The sequence below is a fragment of the Rhinolophus sinicus genome, linkage group LG11 (assembly GCF_036562045.2).
Source record: "Rhinolophus sinicus isolate RSC01 linkage group LG11, ASM3656204v1, whole genome shotgun sequence".
NCBI classification, from domain to species: domain Eukaryota; kingdom Metazoa; phylum Chordata; class Mammalia; order Chiroptera; family Rhinolophidae; genus Rhinolophus; species Rhinolophus sinicus.
The window spans coordinates 3549154-3573088 of NC_133760.1; the positions used below are offsets into that span (position 1 = coordinate 3549154).

The window sequence follows — 23935 nt, forward strand, 5'->3', positions numbered from 1 at the left end:
ATGAGCCTGGACAATGCAAATGTGAGAATCCCTGTGTCTAATCAGGGACACAGGAGAGATGACTTCAGAGACGGCTGTAACAGGAAGGAGAGAAAATAAGATAAAATCTTTCCTAAGACAAAAATCTGTCCTGAATATGTACACATGTGTGTGTCTGTATGTGTGTCGTAGTTTTATGTTCCGATCCCAAGAAACAGAATTCTTTTCCATATGTATCAGTGAATTTTCTAATGAAGTCCATCTCAGAACCTGATACTTACCTCAACTGCAGAGCTACTTACCTGGTTGGCATTTGCTCTTGGGGCAGTGTGTACCCAGGCATCACCTGTGCAGGTGTAGAAAGGGGCAGCTCAATCCTGAGATGAAGGTTTGGGTTTCCATGATCTCATTTGCTTGTTGGGAAGTGATTATCATTTCACCCATAATTGCAGTGACGATATGTACAAGGGGAGTGGAGCGTACCTGTCAAAAACATTTGTTAATTGTGCAAATTACCGAAAGCTATACTAGTGAATAGCAAAAATATCCAAGGAAGTGACAGAGACAGATGGGGGAGACCACAAATTTAAATCAACAATAATCCCAATAGAGGTGCAGTAGAGGACACTGAGATCTATGTGAAAGACATCAAGCATGAACTCTGCTGGGTTTTTAATCACCTTGGTGGTTTCTCTTCAAAATATGATTCTTTTTTCATTCCTGAGTCTCTGAGGGAACACAAACTGAAGGGAGGACAGTAAATGAATTGTCAAAAGGAGTACCTAGAGTGGTTCAAATAGACAGGAATATTGCAGTGACATATTTTTCAGTGTTTCAAGAAAGATTAATTTTATAGCTTATGTGGGTAACACAAAACATTAAACGCAAAACATTAAAATAATTTTTCCCTCATGGAACTTTTATTCTGGTTGAGGAAAACAGACCATAAGTGATACGTCCAAGTTATTAAGTTACACACTGCATTATTAGGAACTGATGGGTTCTATGGAAAAGAGAGAACAGGACTTAGGTGTTGTAAAACATTGGGGAAGGGATGGTTACAAAATTGAACAGGATGTTTATTGAAGGACTCACACTGATGATACTTTATTAGAAATACTCTAAGAAAAGGAGGAAAAACGGTTTTTCTTCCTTTCCAATCTATTACATGTATATTTTTTCTTGTCATTATCTATTAAGTAGTCCTTAGAGCCTCGATGCATTGTTTATTCAAACAGCTCCCTTTATATGGACATTTAGATTGATTCCATCATAAGATTCTTTTTTTTAAGATTTTATTGGGAAAGGGGAACAGGGCTTTATTGAGGAACAGTGTGTACTTCCGGGTCTTTTCCAAGTCAAGTTGTTGTCCTTTCAATCTTAGTTGTGGAGGGCGCAGCTCAGGTCCATGTCCAGTTCCTGTTGTTAGTTGCAGGGGCGCAGCCCACCAACCCTTGCTGGAGTCAAGGAGTGGAACCTACAATCTTGTGGTTGAGAGCTCATGTTCCAACCAACTGAGCCACCTGGCCACCTGGGAGCTGAGCGGCAACTCATTGACTTCATTCTAGTTGCGGAGGGCTCACTGGCCCATGTGGGAATCAAACTGGCAGCCCCATTGCCCAAAGCTCATGATCTAACCAACTGAGCCATCCATCCGTCCAATAAAATTTTAATTAATAAGCACTGCATCCATATGCACTTACTCTTCAAATCCATTTAAGAAAGAAAATGTGTTACCGAAAGAGGGGAAATGTGTGTTAACTGAGCAAGTAGACACAGCTGAGAAGGTAGCACGTCTATGTTTTTTTATCTTTCTATCATTTCTTTCCACCTCATATTAACATCAATACCTTCTAGATATGAAAGTGATGGGCATGCCGACTTGACAATGGGGATTGTCTTCCTCAGCCTGGAGCTGGGATCCTGGGAAACTCCTCCCTCCTTTGTCTTTATAACTTCTCTTTGCTCAGTGCACAGATTAAGACCCCAAGATTAGATTGTCAACCAACTGGTCTTAGCCAACAACTTGGTTCTTTTATCCAAAGGGATCCCACAGACAATGGCAACTTTTGGATTGAAATATTTCCTGGATGATGTGGGATGTGAACTTGTCTTCTATTTACACAGTGGTCAGAGGGGTTTCTCTCAGCATTACTTGACTTCTGAGTGGCTTCCAGGCCATTATGTTTTGCCCCAGAACCTCTTGGTAGATGGAGTTCAGAAATAGATCCCCCAAATGCATTGGCTTCTATAATTTCCCTTTCTGGATCCTTCAACTCTTGGTAAATGTCTATATTCCTGTGAAACTGATTGGTCCAAGAAACTTCAATAATTTAAGTATGAAAAACAATTATGGGTATTGTTCTTCTGTCATGCCAGACAGATCTATCAGCTTATTTCATGCAGCCCTGTTTTCCTTCATTGATGTTATGTGTTTGGACTTCATGATATGAACTAGTGGGTACATGGTCCTTGTTCTGCACAGGCACAAGCAGAGAGTACATCACATTTATAGCAGTAGACTCTCCCCCAGGTGTTCCCATGAGGACAGAGCCACATGCACCATCCTGATCCTGATAGGTGTATTTGTCTACTTTTACTGTCTCTCTTCCATTTTGACTGTGTTGCTCTAATTATGAATCCAAACCAATGGCTGGTGTTAATCTCTGAGTTAATGTCTTCATGTTTCCTGGCATTCAACGCCTTCGTGCTTATCAGCAGTGACACCCATGTGTCTACTCTTTTTTTATTCCTGCATCAGGAATTTTCCCCCCAATCTGGTTCAATAGGTGTAACTCTGATTTCTGCAGCTGGATCATTTATTAATTTGTTTTTAATTATTTTTATTAGATGATTAATCAGGTACAAAATACTCTGCTAGACTCTGTGATATAATGGTAAATAGAATGATTCTGCCTTTCTAGAGTTAATAGTGTAACCAGAAAATGAAAAATTTTACACAGTTGTATTGAACTTACTTAATCTAATTATGCTTCATTACTTAATGGGGATTTCTGAGTAAGTTTTGAATAAATATAATAAAAAGACACATCAAATTTGGGGAAAAGTGTTGGCTCACTATGTACTTGTTTTTCATGTGGCTGCCTGAATAAGTTATGAGTTTTTAAGACATATTTGAGCCCAGCAGTTTCAAGTAGAGAAAAAAAATCACCTGGAAAGACCACTGCATGTGAATTCACACACAGTTTTCAGTGGTCTGAAGAAATCCATCATTTTTGGAATGTAGAGAATTTGGAGACATATGGCTGCAGGGGGAGCAATAAATATATGTAATAACCGGTTCTAAAATATATTATAGGACCAGTCAAGAATTCTAACTTTTGTCCTAAGAATAGTGACAGGTCTATTATGATGAGCAACATCAGAAGCTCTCTAAATTATTTAGTAAATGTTCAATGGAAAAATGGGTAAAGAAGGTACAGTGTATATACACAATAAAATATTACTCAACCATGAGGAAGATGGAAGTCCTGCCACTTGCAACAACATGGATGAACCTGGAGGGCATTATGCTAAGCAAAGTAAGTCGTCAGAGAAAGACAAATTCTACATGATATCACTTACATATGCAATCTGAAAAAGCTGAACTCATAGAAACAGAGAGTAACGTGGTGGTTACCAGGGACTGGGCGATGGGGGAATTGGGGAGATGTTGATGAAAGGTAAAAACTTGCAGTTAGAAGATGAATGAGTTCTGAGGGTGTAATGTACAGCATGGTGATTATAGTCAACAGTACTGTATTATATATTTCAAAGTTGCTAAGAGGCAAGATCTTAAATATTCTCACCACAAAAATAAATGATAACTATGTGATATGATGGAGGTGTTAGCTAATGCTGTGGTGGTCATCATATGGTAATATATAAGTATGTCAAATCAACACATTTTGCTCCTTAAACTTACACAATGTTATATGTCAATTATATCTCAATTTTTAAAAATATTATGTATTTGATTAAAAATTTACATTTTTACATTTAACTTTAGGTTTTTTAATGGTATTAATTGGTCTGAAAAGATAAATAATTTTCATTTTGGAGGTTCAAATTCTGTTCAACATTCAAATATAAATGTTTTTGCTCAGTCATTGCTAATAAATGCAAATATTTTGAAATAACTCAAGTTGTATTTTCCATTTTCTATTATTCACCATAGAAAAAAGTAGTTTCTTTTCAACAATTTGATATTATCTACTTTCATTTAGTCTTCTTATGTTTTCTAAAAGATTTTTAATATACCAATCTAATTTTCATTATAAATCAGGTTTTTTATGCAATTTTCATTGCTTATTTATATAATGCCTTTAATTGCATTTCATTTTCTGGAAGTGAACAGTCTTTAATTTACTGCACCAAAACTATGAGCTTAAACAATTTTCCTAGTCCAGAACTCTTACATTAATGTTGGCTTGTCTATCCCAGTCACTTTCAAAATGGAGTATGCCATAGAATCACTGTAAAGTCTGTTAAATCCTGATTTCTGGGCCCCATCTCCAGAGTTTCTGATTAAGTTAGAGTCCAGAGTTTCTGATTAAGTTAGAGTTAGAATGCCTAAATTTGTATTGCTAACAATTTCCAAGGGATGCTGAGTCTCCTGGTCTGGGAACTACAATTGTGAAATACTGAATCTATCCCAATTTATCAGAGCTCACAAAATTTATGAACATTTTGTGCCCATGTTTATGCTGTATTTTGAGAAGTTTCTCTTCATTCTATTAACTTGATTGGTCCAAGATTTTAAACCAGGAAATTGTTTTATATGTGTATGTTTCATATCTAACTGATTTTAAAACCTCACAATTAACCAACAAAAGTCATGAACAGATAATTCCAAATTGTAGTCATTTGGTCGTTTTTTTTTAACCCAATACCTACCAATTAGTCATACTTAACCTGAGTAAATTCAGATTTTAATGGAAAACATGTAGGACTATGTAGGCCGTTATTGTTTCATTCTGAAAACTTCACAGAGCTCTATGTTGTCTTATACATGGAATTGGGGGTTTTCTATTTAGTCACTGTTCTTTAGAGTCAAATCCAAAAGAATGGGTTGTATTGTGCATGGTGCTGTACTGTGTTAGGTTTTTAAACTCTTAGAATCACTTTTAGTTTTTTCCCCCAAATATTCTAAAGAGATTTATCAGGAATACAGCAGATCAAGATACACTTAGAAACTCTGACACTATCAGCAAATGATCTGTTTAAAGTGAGAAAATCTTGATTAAACTCAGGAAGTAAAACTCAAGTTAGGTGACATATAAAGTGTTCTGCTTGATTTCCTCTTCTTACGTAATGCTTTGTTAGAGTTTCTGATGCTTGTTGTGAATGCGGTATGTGGGGACAGAGCCCCAGAGAGTAGTTTACAGGCTCTCGGCCTCACGTAAAGGGGTACTGGCTCGGGTGGTGAATGGCCGTCGGCTGTGGCTGATTGGCCGTGGGCTGTGGCCGGTTAGCCAATTGGCTGCTGGTATAACTGCTGCGACTACGGAGGACTGCCGAGGAGAGCCGAGGATTGCCGAGGAGCCGAGCCGAGCAGAGCCGAGCAGAGCCGAAGAGAGCTGAAGAGGAGAGCCGAAGAGAGCGGAAGAGGAGAGCTGAGGAGAGCGGAAGAGGAGAGCCGAGAGAGAGGAACAGAGTCGAGAGAGTGGAGGAGAGTCGTCGGTCGGTCGGTTGGCGGAAAAGCGGACGGCAGGTCACGTGTCCGGTGGGCCCAGCCTCCAGTGAGATCATAGTGGTATGACTCCCCTACCTATGGCTCCGTGGGTGTTCCTTTTCGGCCTCACCATATCCTGCGTTCTTGTGTGGGGAGCGGGAGCAGAGACCCCGCAGGCCGCCCCGCCTGAAAGATGGCGTGGCGAGAAGGCCTCCGCGCACGACAAATGGCGCAGCGAGCAGGGTCGCCCGCACGACAAATGGCGCAGTGAGCAGGGTCTCCCGCACGACAAATGGCGCAGCGAGCAGGGTATGGTACCGGCCGAAACTCACCGAAGGATGGTCGAGCAGTTTATGCGTACAAAAGTTCAGCTTCGGGAGGCCCGCGAGGAGCTAAGCCGGGAGTGGGAGGCACGATGTGCCTGGGAGACTCGAGCCTCCAGATGGCACACCTCCCTCTTGGCCATGGACGGCATTGCCTTCATTTTGGTGATCTGCTGCAGCCTTAAGCTCCGAGGGTGGTGGACATCTTACACCGAGGCCTCCACCCACTCAGACACCTGGCACGGTGAGCAAGATTCTGCCCAGGTAGGAATGGCATCTGACTCTGGGCAGGAGGATGTATGGCCCCCACACAGTATATGGTGTTCGGTGGCCACTGTTCTCAGGAGTTGGACCCCCAACGAGGGGAGGGAGGACATGGACGGCTCTCCAGCCAGTGTGGAGAGGGCCCTGCAGGCTCTGGCTGAGCGGTTGCCAGAGGAGGAGAAGGCTACAGCCGGCCGCGTGGGCTGGATGTTCCTCAAGGCCTTGAGTCTCAACACGGAAAATGGGCTTAATGAAATGGCCCGGGTGCCGAATCAGGTGTCTCGGTTGGAAGCGCTGGAAGCCCGGGTCCGCCTGTTAGAACAGGGGCCCCAAGGTGGAGACTCTGAGGCAGAGGCGGAGGAAGCAAGTGGAGGCAATGTAGCTCCCAACCCCCAAGCCCGGCCAATCTTAAAGCAAAGGGTAAAACGTGAGCAACGTTTGGGCCCTGGGGGCATTGCTGCCGGCAATCCAGCTGTGACTGAGTTCACAACCTACACCCCATACACTCCCACTGAGTTGCAGGAGCTAGGGAGGCAGTACAGACAGCACCCTGGAGAGCCAGTCTCGGCTTGGCTATTACGTTTATGGGATGAGGGAGCAGACAGCGTTCTCTGCTCCCCAGGAGAGATGGAAAAGCTAGCCTTCGTGACAGTGCATCCGTCCCTGCGACAAAGGTTACAAAACTGCCATAGATTGGCCAACAACCAGGGCAACCATTCTCTAATGGCGTGGCTCACTGCTGCGGTACGCACCATATGGGAACAGGCTGGCGAGCTGCCAGACAATGTGAGTCAATGGCAGTCATATACAGAACTTACGCAAATAATCCGTGAAATGGGTATGAGACATGCTATTTTTAACCTCAACATGCAGGGCCCAGATGACGAGCTTTTTACTGCCAGCATGAGAGATCTGGTTTTGGATACTGCACCTGCGAGTGCTTTTGGATCCTTGGTTGCTATTCTTACACCGTATGTAGGGCGGCGGATCCATGAAGTTACAACTGTCATGGCCACCCTAGGAGATGTTGAAAGCCGGAGGCGAAGGAAGTTAAGACAGGAGGTCCGCACAGTTGAGACCTGGAAGCCCAAACCAAAGGTAAAGGGGCAAGGTCACGGGCCTCAGAGAGTAACACGCACGCAGATGTGGCGTGATCTCCTGGCAGCAGGGGTAGATAGGAAGAAAATAGACCAACAACCCAATGCACTCCTGCTTGAACTTTGGAAACAGTTGTGTCCGGAACAACAATTCCGGAGAAGCATAAAGGAGGAGTCTGGGAAAGCGCAACCTGTGTCCCTCCAGGACTTCATGCAGCCGCTTGAGGCTGACCCCTTGCAGCTTGATTAGGGGTGGGGCCAAGGTATCCGGTCAGAGGGGATGAGCAGGGACCGGAGGCCCCACGTGGAACTGTCCATACATTGGTCCCCTTCGAATGTACAGAGGGTTTTGGCTCTAGTTTACACTGGCGCCGACTGCAGTCTTGTTTATGGGAACCCAGAACTGTTCCCTGGACCAGCAGTCTGCATTGATGGCTACGGGGGAAAAACTGTGACTGTGAAAGCCGTTTCCTTACCACTGGGTATAGGAAGGCTTCCTCCTCATAGCTACAAGGTTTATGTCTCCCCCGTTCCGGAATATATTCTAGGGGTGGACGTGCTACATGGCCTCAGCTTACAGACGTCGGTAGGAGAGTTCCGTCTCCGGATCCGGGCGGTGAAAGCGGTGACACGCGGGCATGCTCACCACCCTCCTCAAGTGTTGCCACAGCCCTGGCGCGTGGTTACAGTGTGACAGTACCGCCTGCCAGGAGGACAGGAGGAGATTGGTCGTACAATATTGGAATTGGAAAAGGCACATATTGTGAGGCCAACGCACAGTCCCTTTAACTCCCCAGTATGGCCTGTCAAGAAGCCAGATGGGACCTGGCGAATGACTGTGGACTATAGGGAGTTAAATAAGGTGACGCCACCCTTGCACACTGCAGTGCCTTCAATTCATGATATAATGGATCATCTGACTGTCCGCCTGGGGACATATCACTATGTAGTGGACTTGGCCAATGCTTTTTTCTCCATTGACATTGCACCCGAGTGTCAAGAGCAGTTTGCTTTTACGTGGGATGGGCGTCAGTGGACTTTTCAAGTCCTTCCGCAAGGATACTTGCACAGCCCCACTATCTGCCACGGGCTTGTGGCCCAGGATTTGGCACAGTGGGATCACCCATTCTCTGTGGCCTTGTTTCATTATGTTGATGACATTCTGTTAACCTCAGATTCTCTTTCTGACTTAGAGCAAGCAGCTCCCTCTCTTCTCTGCCACCTGAAGTCACGTGGCTGGGTGGTGAACGCGAAAAAGGTCCAAGGCCCTGGCTTATCCGTCAAGTTTTTGGGTGTCGTGTGGTCGGGTAAGACAAAGGTTATACCTGAGGCAATCATTGATAAGATACAAGCCTTTCCCCGGCCGACCAAGGTCTCTCAACTGCAGACGTATTTGGGTCTGCTAGGATATTGGCGGGCGTTTGAACTCCATTTAGCACAAATGTCAAGGCCCTTGTACAATATGATAAAAAAGGGGGCCTCATGGGATTGGACTGAGGCTATAGAGCAAGCCTTCGTTGCCACGAACCGGGCAGTGCAACAGGCACAGGCTCTGCAAGTAGTGGACCCCGGCCGCCCATTTGAACTTGATGTTCACGTAAACCAAGAGGGGTACGGATGGGGCCTCTGACAATGGCAGGAGCGTCTCCGGTTGCCAGTGGGATTTTGGTCCCAATTACGGAAAGGAGCGGAGGTCCGCTACTCTCTAATAGAGAAACAGTTGGCTGCTGTGTATGCAGCCCTAGTGGCCACAGAAGCCATCACAGGAACGGCACGCCTGTTGGTTCGAACAACCTATCCTGTCCAGGGGTGGGTCCATACGTGGACCCAGGGACCCAAAACGGGTGTGGCACAGACCACCACCCTCGCCAAGTGGGGTGCCTACTTGGAGCAACGTAGCACCCTTAGTTCAAGCCCTTTGAGCACAGAGCTACAACAGGTCCTGGGGCCTGTGGAGCTTATAGCCCAGGCTGAGCCAAGTACTCTGCCTAGAGGGGAGGACTTGGAGCCCTCGCCCTACAAAGAAGGACAGTCCCCAGTACCTGAGGATGCCTGGTTTACCGATGGTCCTAGCCGAGGGGCTGCAGCTGTTTGGACGGCTATTGGTGTGCAGCCCAAAACAGACACCATTTGGTTTGATACTGGGACGGGCCAGAATAGCCAGTGGGCTGAATTACGGGCTGTGTGGATGATAATCAGCCACGAGCCTGGGCCCCTAGTTATTTGCACTGACAGCTGGGTGGTGTTCCGGGGCCTAACACTGTGGCTGCCTACCATGGAAACAGCAAAACTGGTTGGTGGGACACCGTCCACTGTGGGGTCAAGCCATGTGGCAGGACCTCTGGGACCTAGGGCAAAGAAAGGAGGTGACCTTAATGCATGTCACAGGTCACTCCCCCTTAGTGTCCCCAGGTAATGATGAAGCAGACACCCTAGCACGGGTACGATGGTTAGAGTGGGCTCCTGCCACTGATGTGGCCCATTGGCTGCATAGGAAATTGCAGCACGCTGGAAGCCGAACCATGTGGCAGGTGAGCAGATGCTGGGGCCTGCCTTTGAAATGGCAGGAGATAGCAGATGCCTGCTATGACTGTGCCGTCTGTGCCCAGGACAGCCCCCAAAGGCGGAGGCTCCCCTGGGAGACACAGCAGATTACGCGAGGGAGAGTGCCCCTCACTCGCTGGCAAGTGGATTACATTGGACCCCTGCCTAAGGCCCGCAATGCGATATATGCATTTACAGCAGTGGACACTGCTACGGGGTTGATGTTTGCTTGGCCCTGTCCGTCTGCGGATCAGCGGCATACAGTGGTCGCCCTTACATGGCTGTGCGCCCTCTATGGGCGCCCCCAAGTCATTGAAAGTGACAGGGGTACCCATTTTACAGGGCAAGAAGTGCAGCGCTGGGCTGCCAGGATGGATGTGCAATGGTTGTTTCACACCCCGTACAATCCACAAGCAGCTGGCATGATTGAACGCTATAATGGCCTTTTGAAGCAAGGCCTCCGGGTGTCAAAACACCCTCCCACGATGCGTGACTGGGCCGCTCGTCTATGGGATGTCTTGAGAGTCCTGAATGAGAGACCACGGAAGGGAGGGCCCGCACCAGTAGAAGCTCTGCTACATCGAATGGCCGCTCCCATTCAATTACAAGTTACCACCAGGGAGACTCTGTTAAAGCCAGGATATGGCAGAAATGGGAACATTTTGCTGCCAGCACCCACGTGCTTGAAAGCAGGGGAACGGCAGCAATGGACTTGGCCCTGGCAGGTCAAAAGCCCCCACTGTCGGTGGTTGGGTCTGATAGCCCCATGGGGGGCCGGTTTGACTCATGGTTTGCAAGTGACGCCAGGGGTGGTGGCTGAGTGGCCACCCCAAGTGACTGTAGTGTACAGAGGTCCCGATAACGGGATGATTTTGCGAGGAAACTATGTGTTCTCACTATGGCCTATTATGGTGTCCCCTGTTCTGTTAAATGTTGAAACTATACAAGGGACCCCAAGTATTGCCATAAAGGTCTGGTACCACAAACCGGGAAAGGTGCCAGTGGCAGCGACCCTCCTTTCCCAGGACAAAAAGCTAGCATGTATCCTCCCAGATGGAAGGGATTTGCCATTGTTGGTTCCTAAGACTACCGTTTCTTTTCGTCCGTAGGTGTCAGTAGGCTAATACGGCACAGGGACCCTCGTGGAAGACGCTTGTTGTGTAGATTATGAGGCGAGACCCTGTAGGGGTGGAGTGTGGGGACAGAGCCCCAGAGAGTAGTTTACAGGCTCTCGGCCTCACGTAAAGGGGTACTGGCTCGGGTGGTGAATGGCCGTCGGCTGTGGCTGATTGGCTGTCGGCTGTGGCCGGTTAGCCAATTGGCCGCTGGTATAACTGCTGCGACTAGGAGGACTGCCGAGGAGAGCCGAGGATTGCCGAGGAGCCGAGCAGAGCCGAGCAGAGCCGAGCAGAGCCGAAGAGAGCTGAAGAGGAGAGCCGAAGAGAGCGGAAGAGGAGAGCTGAGGAGAGCGGAAGAGGAGAGCCGAGAGAGAGGAACAGAGTCGAGAGAGTGGAGGAGAGTCGTCGGTCGGTCGGTTGGCGGAAAAGTGGACGGCAGGTCACGCGTCCGGTGGGCCCAGCCTCCAGTGAGACCATAGTGGTATGACTCCCCTACCTATGGCTCCGTGGGTGTTCCTTTTCGGCCTCACCATATCCTGCGTTCTTGTGTGGGGAGCGGGAGCAGAGACCCCGCAGGCCGCCCCGCCTAAAAGATGGCGTGGCGAGAAGGCCTCCGCGCACGACAAATGGCGCAGCGAGCAGGGTCTCCCGCCCGACATGGTAAAAATTCTTATGATTTTTAGTTTTGAATGCATGTACTAATCTTCCCTTCTAAAATAACATTCTGGCTACATAACAAAGATCTTGGTTTAAAGGTCATCGTTTCTTCAATTATTTAAAATTCTGACTACTTTCTAGTTTTGCACCTCCTTATACTGTTGAAAAGTTTGAACTCGATTTCATTATTTTTCATTGGTAATCCATTTTTTCATGAGTTTGTATAACATTATCATTACCTTTAAAGTTTTTTCAAATTTTGTAATAATTTTATCTAGGCATGGGTCTTCCCTTTTAAACTTTTTCTTCCTCTTTTATTTGTGTTATTACAAAGATAACTTGCATACACCAGATGGTGGGAAACATGATTAAACCATGGCAATGGAAAAGGATGGTATATGAAGAGCTAAATCAATAATGAACTAAAACAAATTTTGACAGACAGACAGGGTACATGAGGGAGCATTATACAAGATGTATGCTGCTTTTGAAATCAATGGTGGAGTGTGCAATGGTTAGTACTCTGTGTTAATGTTCCCTAGAATGTTCCCATTGAGCTGCCCTCAACGTTTCCCATCTGGCAGAAAACCACAGTGTCAGTCCACTCCTGACTCACTGCTACAGATTCACTGGCTTCTCGATGCTTCTGAGAAATAAAAAAACACAATCCTGTTTTAGAAGTTTTACCCTCATTATTTCCACTTTATAAAGCCATTTCTCCCATCCCTGTTGTGTCATATTCCTGGTGATGACTTCCTTGGACCTTCCTGCTTTGCATGGACCAAAAGTTTCCATTATGAATACATATAGAACTAGTACACTATCATAATCCCCATAGTTTGTTTTATCATCTGAATAAAACCTAATGTGTTTGAGCTGTTTGCACAGAATAAAGTTTCCTTCTTCACTGCACCCCAAACTGGGGATTTCTGTTGGTGTTGAATTGGTGCCAATGACGATCAGTTGACAAAAGATACTGTACTGCCAACATGGTTTTTCTCCAGGAGGAAGACTTATCAGACTTTTTACTCTCTATTTTATAAATGTATATAGAGTAATACTCCTTAATAAACAATAGTTAATTTAATGTTTTCCACCTTAAAAACTTTATGTGTATATTAGGGAAACGTATATGCATATATAAAACAGTTTTATGTTTTGTAGATAAAACAATTTTAAGTTTTACGGATAGCACAGTGTTTCTCACTGCGCTGGGCACAATCACTGAACATACAGACGGAAGAGACTTTTTCTGTGGGGACCAGAGGCTCTGATCCCACCTTGCCCATGCTTCAGGGCTGCCCAATATCCCTCCTCTATTTTCTCCACCATGGCCCTGAATGGTGTATTTTTTGGTCCCAGATGGAACCTACTGAAGCTCACAAAAATGACGTTAACGCTTCACAGCGTGCATTTGAACAGCAATAAGATAACGTTTATTCCCTTCCAGCTACCAGTGGGTGTCAAATTGAATCGGCTTCATTGAGTCTGAAATGTCTTAACACTTCAGTGATCAGTAGCACTTAAGACTCCCCAAAAATCGGCCTGCTGGCCATTTATGAAAGAGTGAAGCCCCTTTCCCATCCTACAAGGGTAGTGAAGTTATTTCCCAGCGGTCTCTTGACCATTCTCTAGGAGATTCTGTGGTGCATTGTCCAGATCTGGGCAGCTGTGGAAACTACATTACCCAGAAAGCTACGCGTTGAGCGGCAGCAGAGTCAATCCAATGAAAGCCCAAGCAGGGGGTATTTCCATAAGGGCAAACCGTATTGGGGCGGGACTTCCTGCCTGTTCGTGGTGGTCATTTTAACGACTTTCAGGTCTGTTCACCGTGTTGGAAGCTCTGGTTCCCGCTATCCAGGTCGGGGCCGAGGTGACGGACAGGGCGTGAGAGGAGGCTTTGTTCTATTGCACAGAGACGGGTTTAGGGTCGGGGACATCGCCTCCTGGAAGGCCGGCCTCGGGAAGTCGGTGTCCCGGTCCCCGCCGGTCGCTCGGCTGTCACCACTTCACTCGGCCCAGGGCCTTCGATGGCGGCGGCCGCGCTGAGGGGCCCGGCTCAAGTGAGTGCGCGTTCCCCGGGCTCTCACCGCCCTCACCCCACCCTAACCCTAAAGCCCCGGGAGCGGGATGCCTGCTCACGTCCTGCAGCCCAGGCTTGGGCGTCCAGGACGGTGAGGCGCTCGTGGGTGACATCCGATGTGACGGGGTGTGGGAGAGGATTACAGGCAGAGGGGCCGGCTGTGTAAAGACATGAAGAGATGACTGAGCCGGTAGGATTTGGGAACCTGGTGTCCTTCTTGCTTCTGCAGGAAACAAAGTTTGGGTAGAGTCGTACAGCAGTAGCAGACTGAGGAGTTAATACCGTCCTTCTTAGGTCACTGGGAGCGGTAGAGAATTTTGAGGAAAAGAGATAACGTTTAATATAATAGGGTTCGAAAAATCCCCCAAAGTTTGTTCAGTAGAAGAATAGACTGTAGGGGTGAGGAGGACATTGAAGCAGAGGGAGGTTTAGTCCTTTTCCAAGGACAGAAATGGTGAGAGGCAGCACAGAGGGTAGACAGTTCGCCAGGGCTACCTGGCTCTGGTGCCTCCCAGTGGCACAGGGAAGGCCAGAGTCCCTGGAACCCCACCATGGTAACATCCCTCTAAGATCTGACTCTTCCCACGGGTTCCCAGGCCTGCAGAAGTGCTTTTGGAACCTACACAGATAAGTGGAGGTGTCCCAAAGCCTCACTGGTTCCAACCCACATTTTCCCTGGTTTTGTGGTGTCATCAGACTCTTTACTTGCCATTCTCCCAGGCCTTGGGTGTGGGGACCCTGGAGAATCCCCAGCCAAGCTCAGGGTCTTGAGTGTAGGCTGGGGGGTTATGTGGAGGGACCATTTAGGACCATCAGTGCAGAGAGACGTGGAAGCTTATCACAAAAACAGGTAACAGTATGTCAAACTGCTTGGAGGTGAGGCTAAGCTGGTTCAGGCAATCGAAGGTCACCTTTCTGGTGAGAACAAAAGAAGAAGGGGGCAGGAGTCAGGCTTGGAATGACTTGACTGCCTTTGAAGTTAGGCATCTGTTCTGGAGCCAGTGGGAGGTCTGGATCAGAGGATGGAGGTTATCTTACCTAGGTCTTAATAGTCTCCCTATGGCTACAGAGCAGAAAAAAAGTAAACACAGTGATTAATGGGAGTATGAGGAGAGAGAAGACACCAGTGGCACCAGGATCTGGTATCTCCTCTGATTTGGGAATCTTGGGAGGAGGATGGACATGGGGTAGATGTGTGGGTCTTCAGGGTAAGGCATTTCATGGTTTCATCTGTCTCTATCCTAGCAGGGATGTGTGACCTTTGAGGACGTGGCCCTGTATTTCTCCTGGGAGGAATGGGATCTCCTTGACGAGGCTCAGAGGTGCCTATACCACGATGTGATGCTGGAGAACTTTGTACTTATATCTTCGCTGAGTAAGACTCACATCCACCCCTGTGCCCTGGGTGAGGCTCTGCCTTTCTCTTCGCCAGGGGCAGCTTTGTCTTTCTCATATTTGAACCATGATACTGCTTCTTTCCCCAGTTTCTTGGGTGTGTGCAGTGCTAGGCTGCAGTCCTAAGGCTAGGCTGAGCACATGCCTACTTCTCTTCCTTTACCACCCCAACACTTGCTTCCTCCCCAGAGCCTCTCGGAAGGATTTGGGGATCAATAATTTTGAGGTCAACCTAATGGATCCCACCTGTCTCGCCTTCTCCCTTGCAGTGTGACTGTCTAGATCTATGGCACCCTAGTATTGCTCCCTTCCTGGACCTGACATTTATTCATGCCTCACTATGCCAGGAATTGTAGTCATTTACATGGTTACTACTTTCACTGACTGTTCTTGTGAGACCCTCCTGCAGAGTTCTTTTTCTTTTTTACTTGTGGTAAAATACACATTACAACAACAACAAAAAATACCATTTCTAAGTGGCATTTGATACAGTCTCATTGTTATGCAACCATCACATTCATGCGTCCACAGAACATTTTCATCTTGCAAACTAAAACTCTACCCATTAAACAGTACCTCTCTCCCTTCACTGGCAACCACCATTCTACTTTCTATATCTATGAATTTGACTACTCACGTATCTCACATGCATAGAATCATATAGTAATTGTCCTTTTGTGTCTGGCTTATTTTACTTAGCATAATATCTTCAAGGTTCATCTGTGTTGTAGCATGTGTCAGAATTTCCTTCCTTTTTAAGATTGAATAATGCTCCATTGTATGTAGGTACCACATTTTGTTTATCCATTCATCCATTGATGGACACTTTGCTCTTGTGAATAATGCTACTATGAACATAGGTGTACAAATATCTTTAGTGTCCCTGCTTCAATTCTGGGGGGTATATACCCAGAACTGGAATTGCTGTATCATATGATAAATCTATTTTTAATTCTTTGAGGAATTGCCATACTGTTTCCATATCCATAGTTCCATGCACCATTTTATATTTCCACCAGCAGTGCACAAAGGTTCTAATTTCTCCATCCTTGCGAACACTTGGTTTCTGTTTTTTGATAGTAGCCATCCCAGTGGATAAGTTGTAGCTCAATGGTTTTAATTTACATTTCCCTAAGAATTAGTGATGTTGAGCATTTTTTCATGTGCTTATTGGCCATTTGTATATAATAGACATGTCTGTTCAAGTCTTTTGCCCATTTTTGAATCAAGTTGTTTGGTATTTTTGTTGTTGAGTTTTAGGAGTTCTCTGGATATTGTTCTGGATATTAATCCATTATCAGATATGTGATTTGCAAATATTTTCTCCAGTTCTGTGGGTTGCTGTTTTACTATTTTCATAATGTTCTTTGATGCACAAAAGTTTTTCAGTTATATGAAGTCTAGTTTGTCTATTGTTCTTGTGCTGTTGTGCCTGTGATGTCATATCTAAAGAATCATTACCTAATGCAATGTCAAGCTTTTCCTCTGTTTGCTTTTAAGAATTCTATAGTTGTAGCTCTTAAGTTTAGATCTTTGATCCATTTTGAGTTAATTTTTATATATGATGTTAGGTAGGAGTACATATCCGGTTTTCCCCCGCATCATGTCTTTAGATGTCTGTCCTTTCCCCATTGAATAGTCTTCGTCTCCTTTTTGCAAATCATTTGATTATATATGCAAGAGTTTATTTCTGGGTTCTTTTTCCCTCCTCCCCTCCAACCCCTCCAATTCAAGCCGTTGTTCTCAATCTAGTTGTGTAGGATGCAGCTCCCTGGCCCATGCTGGTATTAGGAGCCTTGTGTTCCCCCACCCCCACCCCACTGAGGCAGTCGGTCGCCATTCATCGGTTGGCCGCTCACAACAGCTCATGGCAGCTCATGGCAGCCCATGCCAACCTCTGGCTGCTCATGGCAGCCCAGCTCCAGGTCCGGCTGTTCTTCACAATCTTAGCTATAGAGGGCGCAATTCACTGGCCCATATGGGAATCAAACTGGTGACTTTGGCGTTAGAAGCACAGCGCTCCAACCACCTGAGCCGCCGGGCCACCCCTATTTCTGGGTTCTTTATTCTATTCCCCCAGACTCTTTCTAGTTGTTCATACATTTAAATCATTTTTGAGCTAACTCAATGGAAGAATAAGTGGATGACAACTGCTTCTTGCAGTCCAACTTCTTGAAATCATAGCAACAAAATTCTGGCACTAGAGGATTGAAATGAATTTTTTAAAACACCATTTCTGAATGGTATTTAGTATCATTGTTGTGTAACCGTAACAGTCATGCATCCACAGACATACATTCAGCTGTAATTACATCAAATAAGCTCTCTGCCCTTTTCACTCTCTCTTCTTCTTCTCTCCCACATTGCATATGTTGATTCACCTGATGGTATCCCACAGGTCCTTATGCTCTGTTCACTTTTGTTTAGTTTATTTTCTTTCTGTTCCTCAAATTTGATATCTTCAAGTTTACTGATTATTTCTTCTGCCTGCTCAAATCTGCTTTTGAATCCCAGCTCAAATCTGCTTTTGAATCTTTCTAGTGATTTTTTTCATTTAGTTATTGTACATTTCAGCTTCAAAATTTCTTTTTAATTCTTTGTTTCCCATCTCTTTATGAATATTTCTATTTTGCTCATGCAACATTTTCGTGACTTTGTCCTCATTGTCTTTTACTTTGAGAATCTTTTAGACTGTTGTTTTAAAGTCTTTGTCTAATAAGTGTACCATCTGGTCTTTCTCAAGGTCAGTCTCTCTTGATTTTTTTTTTCTTAGACTGTGCCGTATTTTTCTGTGGCTTTGTATGTTCTTTGATTTTCTTTTTGTTGAAAACTAGACATTTGTGTCTTAATGATATGGTAACTCAAGAAATCTGATCCCCCCGTCCCTAGAATTTCCTCGGTTTGGGGGGGTTGTTGTTGTTTGTTTAATGGTTGTAGGGAATCTCTGTGCTGAACAATAGTCTGACATGTAAACTTAAGGTCTTCTCAGGTTATCTCTAAGCCTATGCCTTTCCCTGTGCATGAGTAATGACTTTCTGAATTCCTCTATATATATCATTGATTTTCAACATCCTACTTGAATTTCTGCCTCCCAAAGGGGGAATGAGAGAAAAAATGAAGGAAGAGCGAATGGAGGGAATGGATGCTTGCCATTTAAATCCCCTATGAAGTCACTTAAACCAGTGAGGTAGGGGCTTTGCAACAATGGTGGTGTGGTTTGTAACAATGGCTACCCTCCTCTCTGTAGTACCTCTACCATCAGAAGCAGAAGTCAGAGTACATATATCACTGATATTTAGAGGACAGGGTCCTTGTTGCCACCCTGGCTTCTGCAAGCTTCTCCAGTTACATGTGAATGGCTGCTTGCCCCTGCGTTCATAGTTGGGGGATTGGCAAAGTTGGGGAATGGATAACTGACACCATGCTAAGAACTGAAATGGACTTAAATGAAATCAATTTTAGTGTGTTGCAAGCCTTCAGTAGGCTCTAGAGTTACAAACTAGTTATGTCAGATTGATTCTACCAGTGTAGTTATTGTCTAAGTAGGGAAACAGAATCCCAAAGCTCTGCCATCTTCCCTCTAGCTGTACCCAAAGGCACTTTTTATAGTATTTACATATCTTTCCTTTGATCTGTTATGCACTGAGCTGTTCTGGGCCAGTACAGGCCACTGATCTCTCCCGTTTTTCCCTTAGGATTTGGATCATCTACGTCCTGTGTAGTTGCTCATTTGGGTCTAGGGGAGGAGTCCTTCTGCTTCACAGGATGGACTTGGCCCCTGTCATAACAATAGGGGCTTAAAAGGTGAATGGCAATTGGAGGATGTGACATCAAGGCTTTGTTCACATCATACCAGGAACCGACCCTGTTTGACTTATGTTTTGGTGCTATTACCAGTGGCCACACTTTACTTCTACCTTTCCTTCCCCATTCTTGACATTGTGCCAACTTGTCATTTCTACTAGTCTTTTTAATTCTTACTCCAGCCCAGGGCTAATCCCGACCCTCTGGACTGCTTATCTCACTCATTCCTCACATTTTCCCCTCTATAATGCTTTCCAGCATTGGTGTGTCCTGAAGTGTACATATGTATTTTAATAATCTTTGAAAACCAGTTACTATGTTCTGATCAGATTTTCATGGGCCTGGACATACACTTCTGCATAGCATCACATGTCACCAGTAGATACAATCCTGCTAAAAGCCATTGACAGAAGAATGACTTGTAGAACATGCCTTTCACCACTGGGCCACACCCTTTCATTATGTCCTGTGCCTGATGAGGCCTGCCCAATTCTGTGACCTAAGGGACCCAGTAGTACAAGCAGTGGCTTCCTCAGTCTGACCCCAACTCTTTTTTCCTAAAAACAGTCCGTCCCATGGACTGGTTCTTTAATTTGTCAGATGTACATTTATGGTGGTTTCACCTACTCCCAAAAAGTCAACATATATTTCATCGTCACTTCTTTGTTTTCAGGTTGTTGGAGTGAAATAGAAGGTGAGGAAACACTTTCTGAACAGAGCATTTCTGTAGAACAAGCATCACAGATCAGGACTCTTAAGGCAGGTTTGTCTCCCCAGAAGGCACAGCCCTTTGAGATGTGTGGACCAATCTTGAGAGACATTTCATGCTTGGCTGATCACCAGGGAACATACCTTAGGCAGAAAATGTACACATGTGAGAAACGATTCTATTTCATGGCCAACCTTCAACACTACCAGGGGCAGCACATTAGAGAGATTCCCTTCAGAAGTTCTGTGGACAGGGCCTTGCTTACAAAGAGCTGCATAGTCTATGTGTCAGGGAAGCCCTTTGCCTGTGGGGAGATTGGGAAGAACTTTTTAGCCAGCCTGGGATTTCTCCATCAACAGGTCACTCATACTGGGGAGAAACCAAACAACAGATCACTCATACTGGGGAGAAACCAGACTGAGGCTATCTTTCACAGTGAAAAAAGTCATCACAACTGGGGAGAGTTCAAGAAAGCCTTCAGCTCCACAGATGTACATGCTCAGAACCAGAGAGTCGTCACTCAAGAAGGGCTTTATGAATGTAGCAAATGTGGAAAAGCCTGCACCCGAAGATGTAACCTCATTCAGCACCAGAAAGTTCACACTGGAGAAAGGCCTTTTGAATGCAGTGAATGTGGAAAATTCTTTACCTACTACTCCAGTTTCATTATACATCGGAGAATTCACACTGGAGAAAGGCCTTATGAGTGCAATGAATGTGGGAAATCCTTTAGCCAAAGCTACAGCCTCAATAGCCATAGGAAAGTTCACACTGGAGAAAAGCCCTATGAGTGCAGAGAATGTGGAAAGTCTTTTAGCCAAAGGTCCAATCTCATTCAACATCAGAGAGTTCACACTGGAGAAAGGCCTTATGAGTGCAGTGATTGTGGGAAGTCCTTTAGCCAAAACTTTAGCCTGATTTACCACCGGAGAGTTCACACTGGAGAAAGGCCTCATCAGTGCAGTGAATGTGGAAAATCCTTTAGCCGAAGCTCCAGCCTTATTCATCACAAAAGACTACACACTGGAGAAAGGCCTTATGAGTGCAGTAAATGTGGGAAATCTTTTAAGCAAAGCTCTAGCTTCAGTTCACATCGGAAAGTCCACACAGGAGAAAGGCCTTATGAGTGTGGGGAATGTGGAAAATCCTTTAGCCATAGCTCCAACCTCAAGAACCACTGGAGAGTTCACACTGGAGAAAGGCCTATTGAGTGCAGTGAATGTGGGAAATCCTTTAGCTGCAAATCTAACCTTGTTAAACACCTGCGAGTTCACACTGGAGAAAAGCCCTATGAGTGTGGGGAATGTGGGAAATCCTTTAGCCAAAGCTCAAGCCTCATTCAACACCGAAGAGTTCACACTGGAAAAAGGGCTTATGAGTGCAGTAAATGCGGCAAATCCTTTAGCTGCAAATCTGACCTCATTCAACACCAGAGACTTCACAATGGAGAAAGATTGTAAATGTACGAGGGGTGTGCAGTTTCCTTTTAGTATAATTACACTGAAGGAAAGAACTTGTGAGGGAGTCATTTACCTGAATTAAAACCCATACATCTGAAAATCCACTGTGGGGAGATTCTCCTTAAGTTCCAGATATGTGGGAATCTAAGGATCTGTGTTACACTTGTAACCTGCCCAGGGCCCTTATCAGTTTCTATGGCACCTCTCTCACCTGGCAGGTCCACACAATGTATCAGTCACCACCCTAACCAGCTCAGGGAAGGTGACCTCTGGCCCCTCATTTGCTGGAGGAAATCCTGAGTAGTCTTAGGCCTTCTGGGGTCGTCATTCCTTTATTTTTTACAAGTTAGGGTGTGGACCTGACTGAGTTTTGGCCCAGTGTACCCAATCTGAGTTCTGCTGATGACTTGTCAAGAGGGCTACATTTTTAAGGACATGTTAGATTCATGTGACATATTTGGGATATTCTCAGCCCTCAAGTCACCAACCTGAGAACTGCCTGCCATGTATTGCTTTGGATTTTGCAAGAATAAAGGCATTAATGTTTAAGCCACATTTCATCTTGGGTTCTGTTCACTGTATGAGATGATCTGAAAACAATTTGGCTCTGCCAGCATTAAGGAGTGAACAGTGTTTGTGGGAATCCAATGCTCTGTGTGCCTCAGATGATAGGGTAGTGGAAGAATATACCTCTCTTTCCAGTTTTGGCCTTATATACATGGTTATCCAAGGTTTCCTAGGAAAGACTGCAGGGTTTTGTAGTCCTTATTTGTGGACTAGGTGTCAGGATTTTTTGGTGGGCTCAGGGAACACCCCAAGGAGTCAGGGAGTTGTGACAACCTCAAGTGCTTCTGGGAACAATGTCAATTGTTTTTCTTGTCACAGTGTTTATCACAAAATGCTCAGCAATGTTGAGGGGAATTTGTACCCCAGGTCCTGCAAAGGAGCCATTTGTCCTGATACCCAGGATTCACTAGGCTAGTTTCACTGTAAAGTACAGAGCCCTGGGCAACCATATTTGGTATTTAACACTGGAGTAGAGGAGACTACAGAAAAATAAATGGATACCACTGCTAAAATTGCACAAAAAATGTTCCAGTCACTGTGACTCTGAAGGATCAGTATGCACACAAATTCTCAGGACCTCAAGGCATGTATGTCTTTTGTAGCCAAGGTCATTTTCAGAGAAAATACGCTATTGGTTGTGTGGATTCCCATAGCCTTTCTTGGATGTTCACGAAAAGGCCATTGCTACACAGGCAGAGAGACAAGCATAGATTGAAATGAGATCTCTTAGTCCAGCGGTGTGGCTCTGTGACCTAGCCAGCACTCCTATTGACTCAGGCAGAGACAGATTTCATTGCTTATCAATATTTGTTATCCCTGAATCAAGGCTACTCCTCTAAGGTCATCAGGAAAGAGTCAATATAGGCTTGCCAAACCTGGTTTTCTAAAAAGAGTGGGAGATTTAGATTTTTCTTTTGAACCATTTTGTAAAGCTTTATTCAGATATAGTTGACATGCAATATCCTGCAACTATTTGAAGTGTACAATTAGTTAAATCTTGACATGCATACAAACTCATGAAACCTGATCATAATCAGAATGATGTCCATCACCCTTTATTTACTTCATGTCATCTTATAATCTGTCCTTCCCCTCCCCAGGTCTTTAGGCAATCGTTGATTTACATTTCAAATAGATTAGTTTATATGTCCTAGAATTTTATATGATTTGATTCATAAAATGTCTTATTTTTTCCGGTTTCATTCATGGTTCTTCCATGATGCTTATGTGAGTAGTTATTCTTTTATTTGCCGAGTAATATCTTTTCTATGGATAAACCATTTGTTTATCCATTCATCTGTTTATGGTCATTTGGGTTACTTCCAGTTTGGGCTACTGCAAGTAAAGCTACTACAGCATTTGTGTATAATACTTTATACAAGGTCTGACAAGTTTGTGAACTTGTTGCAACAATGTTGCTAACCTTTTTTGATATCAGTGGGATTATTCATTATGAATTTGTACCAACTGGACAAACAGTTAACCAAGTTTACTATTTGGAAATGCTGAAAAGGCTGTGTGAAAAAGTTAGATGACCTGAACCTTTCGCCAACAATTCATGGCTTTTGCATCACAACAATGTACCAGCTCACACAGCACTGTCTGTGAGGGAGTTTTTAGCCAGTAAACAAATAACTGTATTGGAACACTCTCCCTATTTACCTGATCTGGCCCGCAATGATATTTCTTTACCCGAAGGTAAAAGAAATACTGAAAGGAAGACATTTTGATGATATTCAGGACATCAAGGGTAATACAATGAGAGCTCTGATGGCCATTGGAGAAAGTTCCAAAATTGCTTTGAAGGGTGGACTAGGCACTAGCATTAGTGCATAGCTTCCCACGGGGAGTATTTTGAAGGTGACCATAGTGATATTCAGCAATAAGGTATGTAGCACTTGTTCTAGGATGTGTTCGCGAACTTAATTGTCAGACCTCGTATGTACTTGTATGTATTTATGTTTTACTTCTCTTGTGTTAATAACTTGAAGTATAATGCCTGAGTCATAGGACAACTGAATGTTTATTTTGGAAACTGCTAAACTGATCTGAAATGGTTGTTCGCTTTTGGTACCCACCAGTAGTGTGTGAGAGTTCCAATTCTTCCACATCCTTGCCAATACTTGGTGTGGTCAGTTGTTTGAATTTATCCTTTTAATAAGCAAGCAGTAGTTTTAATAGTGTTTCCATGATGTTAAGCAATTTTTTCATGTGTTTATTTACCATTTTTGTATCTTCTTTGGTAAAATGTACATTCATAT

At 44.8% G+C, this 23935-nt stretch overlaps 2 protein-coding genes and 1 pseudogene across 7 annotated transcripts in view; all 3 read left to right on the forward strand.

The window, feature by feature from the left end:
* Window positions 1-13547, forward strand: LOC141567661 (vomeronasal type-1 receptor 1-like; annotated as a pseudogene).
* Window positions 13449-21662, forward strand: LOC109439696 (uncharacterized). 6 transcript variants are annotated; one of them, XM_019719968.2, is made up of 3 exons: window positions 13449-13719; window positions 14985-15144; window positions 19612-21662. In XM_019719968.2, the coding sequence occupies exons 1-3, from the start codon at window positions 13687-13689 to the stop codon at window positions 21105-21107; spliced, it is 1689 nt and encodes a 562-aa protein (XP_019575527.2). In that variant the 5' UTR covers window positions 13449-13686; the 3' UTR covers window positions 21108-21662. The 6 variants fall into 6 exon arrangements, with proteins under 6 accessions (XP_019575527.2, XP_019575529.2, XP_019575528.2 ...); XM_019719970.2 differs by having other exon boundaries at window positions 14985-15114; XM_019719969.2 differs by having other exon boundaries at window positions 14988-15144.
* The window catches only part of ZSCAN4 (zinc finger and SCAN domain containing 4), a 26174-nt gene continuing 17247 nt past the window's right edge, over window positions 15009-23935 (forward strand). The window contains exon 1 of the mRNA XM_074315574.1: window positions 15009-15144. The gene's annotated coding sequence lies outside the window, so the exon portion shown is untranslated. The remainder of the gene's footprint in view (window positions 15145-23935) is intronic.

Excerpts from the sequence above, each read along its gene's own strand:
- LOC109439696 (XM_019719968.2), top strand. The coding sequence starts at position 13,687 with ATGGCGGCGGCCGCGCTGAGGGGCCCGGCTCAA. Across the intron at positions 13,720-14,984 it reads CGCTGAGGGGCCCGGCTCAA|CAGGGATGTGTGACCTTTGA; the intron begins GTGAGTGCGCGT and ends TCTCTATCCTAG. Across the intron at positions 15,145-19,611 it reads CATCCACCCCTGTGCCCTGG|GTTGTTGGAGTGAAATAGAA; the intron begins GTGAGGCTCTGC and ends CTTTGTTTTCAG.